Source organism: Bufo bufo, chromosome 2 (genome assembly GCF_905171765.1).
Source record: "Bufo bufo chromosome 2, aBufBuf1.1, whole genome shotgun sequence".
Classification (NCBI taxonomy): domain Eukaryota; kingdom Metazoa; phylum Chordata; class Amphibia; order Anura; family Bufonidae; genus Bufo; species Bufo bufo.
The window spans coordinates 769,130,045-769,138,595 of NC_053390.1; the positions used below are offsets into that span (position 1 = coordinate 769,130,045).

At 46.0% G+C, this 8,551-nt stretch overlaps 1 protein-coding gene across 1 annotated transcript in view; it reads left to right on the forward strand.

Annotated features, from left to right (window-relative positions):
• FBXL5 (F-box and leucine rich repeat protein 5) overlaps positions 1 to 8,052 on the forward strand; it is a 35,557-nt gene extending 27,505 nt beyond the window's left edge. Inside the window, exons 9-11 of the mRNA XM_040419084.1 lie at positions 192 to 899; positions 6,214 to 6,362; positions 7,753 to 8,052. Of these exons, the coding sequence (XP_040275018.1) occupies positions 192 to 899; positions 6,214 to 6,362; positions 7,753 to 7,829 (934 nt within the window). The 3' untranslated portion in view covers positions 7,830 to 8,052. The remainder of the gene's footprint in view (positions 1 to 191; positions 900 to 6,213; positions 6,363 to 7,752) is intronic.
• The last annotated feature ends 499 nt before the right edge of the window (positions 8,053 to 8,551 follow it).

Below are 8,551 nucleotides of genomic sequence, written 5' to 3' on the forward strand. Positions count from 1 at the left end.
GTATAAAGTTTTTGTGTCCAAGATGTCCATCAGAGTAGAACGCTGTGTGCACATGTCCTAACTTCGCTACCTGGTTTACACCGATAACAGATGTGTTACATAGGTGATTACAGATGATCTAGTATCGGATTGTTTTTCTTTAATGTAAAAAAATCTTTTCACATTTTAATAATTTTCATTTTCTCTGTTAGGTGGTATTTTGGCAGCTGTCAGAACCTTCATCACATTGACTTGTCAGGATGTGATAAGATCAGCGACATAACGCTGGAAAGGCTGAGTCTTGCACTTGGCCTGCTACCCTCTTACAGGAAACATTTATTGAAATGTTCCCGAAACAACAAAAATGCTCACTCCGCCTGGGGGAGAAAAGAAATGAACAACAGAATGAGGGCTAACACCATGCAGAGCATCGGTGGCCAGTGTGGACTTCTTTCTGAAGACTTATGGACTCGATCTAACCCTTGTGATGGCTATCCGTCGTCACCTTTCTGGATTTTCCATTCGGAGAGGCTGGGTGACATTGAAGATGCTGCCGACTGGAAGTATAGAAATACTGATGGACTTTGTGTATTGGAGATGTCCTCCAATATGAATTGTTTCACTAATGGGTGTTGCAGGAAGCCAATGCCTGGCACAAGGACTAATTGTAGCTGGCAGCAGCGGTATCAGGCCGATGATTATTCCTATTGTGGTCATTCGTTCTGTTCTGCTGGAGCAAAACTAAGGACTATACAAGCACTCCCAGAGACCTCTGCGCTGTGCAAAAGTGGCAAAAGGACTCCTCAGTCAGAGGTGAGAGACTCTTTCTCTGGGAGTGCAAAATTTGAGCCCAGTGCTGCACGTGTGCTACAGTTACTCAGCCTCTCCGGTTGCCATCAGATCACCGATCGTGGTCTCAGGTCAGTGGGTCATTACTTCCTTCCAGTGGCATTTTCTGTGTGATTCCTCGAACATTGTCATCATCATGAACATTTATGGCTGCTTTGCAGTGATCAATTAATATGTCATTAGAAGTATAAGTTAAAGGGGTTTTACAGTTTGTTTAAACTGATGATCTATCTTCTGGATAGATCATCAGCATCTGATCGGCGGGGGTCTGACACCCGGGACACCTGCCGATCAGCTGTTTGAGAACGCAGCGGCACTAGCAGTAGTGCCGTGACCTTCTCGCTGTTTATCGCAGGCCCTGTGACGTAACAACTAGTATCAATGGCCTGGGCGGGGCCTAAGCTCCATTCAAGTGAACAGAGCTTAGCCCCGCCCAGGCCATTGATACTAGTCGTGACGTCACTGGGCCTGCGGTAAACAGCGAGAAGGCCGCGGCACTACTGCTAGCGCCGCTGCCTTCTCAAACAGCTGATCGGCAGGTGTCTCGGGTGTCAGACCCCCGCCGATCAGATGCTGATCTATCCCGAGGATAGATCATCAGTTTAAAATAACTGAAGAACCCCCTTAAAGTGTATGTCTATACTCTTGTGTTACTTAAAAGGTTGGTCTAGCTCACACATTGGTGGCAGATCCTAGCGATTTGCCACCAATGTCAGATCGGTGCAGGTCCTGGGACTCATAAGTGTCTGTAGGACAGTGCTGCCAAAGCGAACGAGGGGACACAGTACATACGCGCCCACCGTGCACTTTTATGGGACTGCCGATAGTAGCTTAGCACTGGCTCAACTATTTCTGGAACTCCTGGAGAGGTGGCCATGCTCCATTCACTTCCAGAAGAGTTCCAGATATAGCTGAGCTCACCTGCTCTGGTTTTATGGAACCCTTGTAGAATTGAATGGAAGGTGCGCTCTTCTTCACTTTGCGGCTACCTCTAGGACCTGCACCTATCTGACATCGGTGAGATATCCTAGCAATATGCCACAGATTTGTGAGATGGGTCTTAAAAGACAAATCCAGATCACCAGGGCAGAAATACAAACACCAGTCATTAACACCAGCATGACAAACGGTAGTCATAGTACAAACAGACAATCCGAGCACAGTATTGTGGCTCAGACCCATTTGAGCTGGCGTATATTTGAGCTATCATTTATGCCAGTTTCTGGCATAACCCATTGTAACTCTGTTGGGCATCTGGAGGCCTCACCCCTTCCACTAAGCACTGCCCTCTCCCCTTGTCACTTTTGGCAAATAGTGGCCAATGGGATAGAGAAGGCGCTCATAGGGTGAGTAAGTTCAGCAAATCAAATTTCTACTGAAAGAAAATAGTTTGCTCACCTATTGAGGTTGCATCAATTGGACGCAACCGCAATGAAGGTCAAATATGGATGAGTAACGCTTGGTGCAGCCTAGATTCATCCGTTCGCCTTGGGCAGGGGCCACCCTGCCACTTGGGTAACGGTATAAAGGAAAGAAACGCTGAACTTTACGTGGAGTGCATGGACCACAAAGAGCGCACAAAAACAACCGGTCATGGGCAATGTTTCGGTTTCGGCAGTGTTCAATTTATTCGTAAGACAACGCGTTTCGGTGTGCTAAAGTCCCCTTTATCTGTGAATGACCGCGGCACTCGCCCTGCTCATCCATTTCAGACTTGATAAAGGTGACTTTAGCACCCCGAAACGCGTTGTCTTACGAATAAATTGAACACTGCCAAAACCAAAACATTGTCCCTGACCGGAAGTTTTTGTGCACCCTTTGTGGTCCATACGCTCCACGTAAAGTTCAGCGTTTCTTTCCTTGTCACTTTTGAGAAATGGAGAGTCATAAACTAAGTCTCAAATATGGCGTGTGCCATAATTAGCAACTTTTTAATTTGACAGTAGCAACGTCCCATTCTAGCAATTGGTTTGGGGTCTCGGCACTCACGCCACATCGGGTGTCAGACCCCCATCCGATCAGATAATGATGGCCTATCCAAACGATAGGTCATCAGTACAAACGTCTCGAAAAACCCTTTTAACTCAGAGGTTCTTGCACCGACTAAGGACTCCAAGAAGTGTCTGGATGGCTAGAAAAGTGAAAACCCTGTGTCATATGAAGCAAAACCTCCCTTTTTAACTTTGAGACATGTGTTTGGGTGAAGTAGGACACCTTGCATTCTGGAACAGTTTATTAGGAGGAGGATAGACGCTCATGGCATTAGTCAGATGATTGCCCTGCTCTAAATCAAAGCTGTAAAGGCTCTTCTCATCATTGTGACACCTGCTAAATCCTCCCCAACACTGGATTGTGCTGCCAGCCATGTGCCAGTTACACCACCGCTGGGTGTAGGAGGCAGGAATAGATTCAGCCAGCCCTCAGGCACCAGTAAGACCTTACAACCATGAACCCTGACCAGACTTTCATATTGAGACTATATGGATATAATTAGGGTGATGGCCTTTATGGTTTATATTAGAGAATGGAGTACCGCACACTGTTTTACTCTTCCCGGTGCCAACAATAGTAGAAATATACAGCACACAGAATATTCTTTGCAATTTAAAGGTCATTTTACTTAGTAATTTTCATAATAAGAGGTTCATGATACAGTTTATAGGAAATTAAATGCTGCGTCACCACTATCCATATATGAACCGGACGTTTCGGGCCATAGGGACCTTCTTCAGCGGCTTGGAGTTTCTGTGGTCAGAGATAAAGGGATATCGACCTAGATAGTGAAAATCGCTAAATAAAATTACCTTTTAAATTGCAAAGAATCTTCTGTGTGCCACATATTTATCCTATCGCCTTTATGGCTTAGATCAGGCATGCTTAACCTGCGGCCCTCCAGCTGTTGCAAAACTACAACTCCTAGCATGCCCAAACTGCCTACAGCAGGGCATTGTGGGAGTTGTAGTTTTACAACGGCTGGAGGGCCGCAGGTTGAGCATGCCTGGTTTAGACTGCCATGGCAGGGTTAATGTACAGCACATGTCCCATCTATGTACAGAGGGGTACGGTACTGACAGTGCGGGCGTTATTTTAGCAGAGGGTCTTGGCAAATGTGTCTGATCAGTTCAGGAAAAAGCGGATCGTGTGCTGACTGAAAGATGACATTTTGAAAAAGGTTGTTTAGGATATTAAAGGGGTTGAGCAGTGGTATAATATTGATGGCCTGTCCTCAGGATAGCTTGTCAACATCAGATGGTCGAGGGTCCGACTCCCAGCACCTCCAAGGGTAGCCCATGCGAGCGCTGCTTCCTCTTCCACACAATTGCCTGTGTGTCGTCTACTATATAGAGGCAGCTCAGCAAGACTTTGTTCACATCTACATTATGTTCCGGCCCAAAGGCCGGCTGTGAGTTGGACAAAAAAACTATTGTGTGCAACGGTTTTTGTCCAGCCGAAACACTGCATTTATGCCGGAAAGCTGCCAGATTACTGCCAGACCTCATTACAGTCAGTGGGGATCCGGTGGTAAAATAGAGGATCCGGTTGCTCTGTGCTGGATCTCCTAACGGAGATGTGAACAAGGCCTAATTACAACTGCTCCGTCCGTGAATATATTGTAATTACACTGCAAAGGAGACAGCACATGGGTCATTTAGAAGTGAAAGTGGCGCTTGCATAAACCATCGGGGAGTCGGACCCCCCGCCAGTCTGATACTGATGACCTATCCTGAGGATAGGTCATCAGTATTAAGCCACTGCACAACCCTTTCGGGGGTCCCATCCAGAGCAGAGGGATTTCTCATTGTGTCCGTGTTCATGAATGCACTGCCGCCGTGATGGTGCTACTACAGCTCAGCCCCATTATGGACCCCAGCACCGCGCACGGCTACACATACGAGCCATTGGGGGAATTTCATGAGTCCGTTTCTATAGGGCGAACATTGCCACTATCTGAAACAAACTTATCAAAATGACGACTTCTATGAACCTTACATCTTTAAATGCTCCTAGAGATGTTCAGCTTTCATGCTTCCCAGCTACTGAAGTGAGATTGTGTAAGGGCTTTGTGAAGTCACACATTATAAATGTGCCCAAATCCTGGACTAAGCAGCAGATAAATACTGCAGGGTCTACGGTGTTCACTACATTTGTTTTGGCTGGGACCCCCACAGATTACCTCTTGATAGCCTATTGTAGGAAGGGTCACCAGTGTTGTAGCCTGGCCTACCCCGACTTCTACGGTTCTTTTGGTTAGTAGGTCGTCCACGAGGGAGATGAGGCGCCCTGCTACACCTCAGACTGCGCTTAGGTGCAGGCATTAGGAGTTTGCTGGTCTGCAAAAATTGATGGTTTGGTCTACATTAATCTAATCTACTTTTGAAAATAGCCGAGCGCGCAAGTTCAATAGCAGTGAATATAGAGAGCAGCATGTGATGGGTTTGTGTTTCTGTTCTTGAGATGTGGGTCCTGCATCTATCAGACATTTATGTCATATCCTGTGGACATATATAAATGTTCTGAAAGGACATCCCCTTTAGGCTACTTTCACACTTGCGGCAGAGAAATCCGGCAGGCAGTTCTGTCGCCGGAACTGCCTGCCGAATCCGGCAAAACGTATACCAACTGATTGCATTTTAAGACTGATCAAAATCCTGATCCGTCTTACAAATGCATTGCAAGAACGGATCCGTCTGTCCGTTTGTCATACGGACAAACAGATCCGTTTCATTTTGTTTAGTTTTTTTTTCACATTTTTACCGTTCTGCGCAAGGACAGATCCGGCACTAATATATTCCTATGGAAAAAAATCCGGCATTCAGGCAAGTCTTCCGTTTTTTTTTGGCTGGAGATAAAACCGTAGCATGCTGCGGTGTTATCTTTTGCCTGATCAGTCAAAAAGACTGAACTGAAGACATCCTGATGCAGGGGGTAAGAACTTTTTTGTTTGTTTTTTACACTGCTGCGCAGAGGATTTCGCCCAGCAGTGTGGTGACGTCACCGGCTCTGACAGGCGGCCTTTAGCGCTGTCCTAGCCATTTTACAGGCTAGGGCAGTGCTAAAGCCTGCCCATTAGTGCCGGTGATGTCACCGGGCTCACTGAGAGGCAGAGGCCTCCGTCTAGCAGTCCCTATGGAGAGCCCAGTACGTCACCGGATCTCCAAATAATGCCTTCAACGCAGGGCAAAGGAGAGCAGCGGAGCATGAAATGCTCATAGGGGGTCTGCCTGGGAGAAAATGTGAATATGTCCGGGTTCAGCTCTGAACCTGGACAACCCCTTTAAGGTCTGTTTTTATGAGAAGAAGAGAGCAGCAGATTACAAAATGTCCACCTCTTATTAATGATCTCATTATGAAACCGTGCTAATTGTGTGTTTGGTGTAATTACAGGGCATTGACCTTGGGCGGAGGGTTACCTTACCTAGAACACCTAAATCTCTCTGGATGTCTCAATGTGACTGGATCTGGTCTACAGGATCTGGTGTCAGCGTGCCCCTCTCTTAATGATGAGCACTTCTACTACTGTGACAACATCAATGGTAACGTGGATTGTGGGGGTGCCCTCTGTATCTAGGTAGTCCATGATCTGCACCTCTAATGGAGCTCATATTGTCCGGAGCCTCTCTTGAGGTGTCTATGTAAGCGCTAAATAGGGTTTATATTGCATCATCCAAAAAACGATCTAGAAATGACTGGGCCATCATCGGCTACAGGAGCATTTTGTATACAGAGCATGTATAGCGTGTTCCACTACGTTTCACGGTGCCTTATTACTCCTGGAAAGTCCACTAAAAGTGCAGATATGTAGCTAATACATTACGTCTCTAGTACCTACCTAATGTGCTGTTACATGGATGTAAAGAGCAGCCGCTGGGCCATGTGGTCAGGTCTCCACTATGAGGACACACCACTTTGAATTATAATTACACCCTAAGGCTCCATTCACATGTCCGCAACATGTTTTACGGAGCCGCGGATCCGCAAAACACGGAAAGCGTCAATGTGCGTTCCGCATTTTGCGGACCGCACATTGGCGTCACTAATAGAATATGCTGTTTTTGCGGAACGGAAGTGCGGACCCGCAATTCCGTGTCCGGGCAGCATATTGTGCTGCCCGATAGGAATAAATAGGTCCGCAATTCCGTTCCGCAAAATGCGGAACGAAATTGCGGACGTGTGAATGGAGCCTAATGGGGGAAGCCTCAGCTTTTCCTATGTGAGTCAGGTTATCAGCCGTAGAAACATAAATGTGGCCTCCTGAAAGTGTCCTAGAATCCCTCCTTTATTATATAGCCATGTCTATGTATGTGTGAAGCCCTTGGGGTACTTTCACACTTGCGTTTAACTTTTCCGGTATTGAGTTCCGTCACAGGGGCTCAATACTGGAAAAAGAACTGATCAGTTTTATCCTAATGAATTCTGAATGGAGAGCAATCCGTTCAGGATGCATCAGGATGTCTTCAGTTCAGTCACTGTACGGTTTTTGGACGGAGAAAATACCGCAGCATGCTGCAGTATTTTCTCAGTCCAAAATTCCGGAACACTTGCATTATTTTCTATAGAAATGCATTAATGCCGGATCCGGCTTCAAGTATTCCGGAAAAACTGATCCAGTTTTCCGGTCCGCGCATGCGCCGACCTTTAAAAATGTGAAAAAGATAAATACCAGATCCTTTTTTACCGGATGACAACCAGAGAGACGGATCCGGTATTGCAATGCATTTTTGAGACAGATCCGGATCCGTCTACAAATGTTATCCGTTTGCATACAGATTTGCGGATATGGCAGGCAGTTCTGGCGATGGAACTGCCTGCCGGAATCCAACAACGCTAGTGTGAAAGTAGCCTTACTGTTAATGATGACTTTCCTCCTCTTGTGTAATCCTATTGATGGTCTCTGTTGTTCACCACCGTTGTGTTCTCATGCAGGTCCTCATGCTGACACGGCCAGCGGATGCCAGAATCTGCAGTGCGGTTTTCGGGCCTGCTGCCGATCTGGTGAATGATCAGTTCTTTTCTGACTTCTCCCATTCATCTGAGCAGCCATTCTTTCATGCACTTTACCTTTCTATCACACACTGTGTGGAAAAACAAAAAGAAAAAAAAAATTCCTGTTTTGAGATCCTTATGGAGTTTTTCCTTGAGAAATTGAGCAGCGTACATCATAGTCTTGAGCAAGCTGTCCTGTGTAGTCACAGTTTTCGCTTAATAAAACTTCATTGTCTGAAATCCATTGTTGTTGGAGTTATTTACACGGGTTGAATTAATGGGTACAGTGGATATAGAAAGTCTACACCCCCCTGATATAATGCCAGGCTTTTGTCGTGTAAAAAAAATCAGAGCAATTCAATTCCACCTTCAATGTGACCCATAATCTGTACAATTCCATTGAAAAACCAACTGAAATCCTTTAGAGAGGGGGAAATAAAACAAAAGGCTAAAATAATGTGGTTGTATAAGGCCCCTTTCACATTTTCCGAGCGGGTACAATGCATGACGAGAACGCATTGCACCCGCACTGAATCCTGAGCCATTAATTTCAATGGGTCTGTTTTTTTTTTTTTGTTTTTTTTTTTCACGCATCAGTTCTGCGTTGCATAAAAGACGCAGCATGTTCTATAGGCCTCATCCACACGACCGTTGTTTTGGTCCAAAACTGCGGCTCGGATGCGGACCCATTCACTTCCGTGGTCCGCAAAAAAAATAAATAACCTGTCCTATTCTTGTC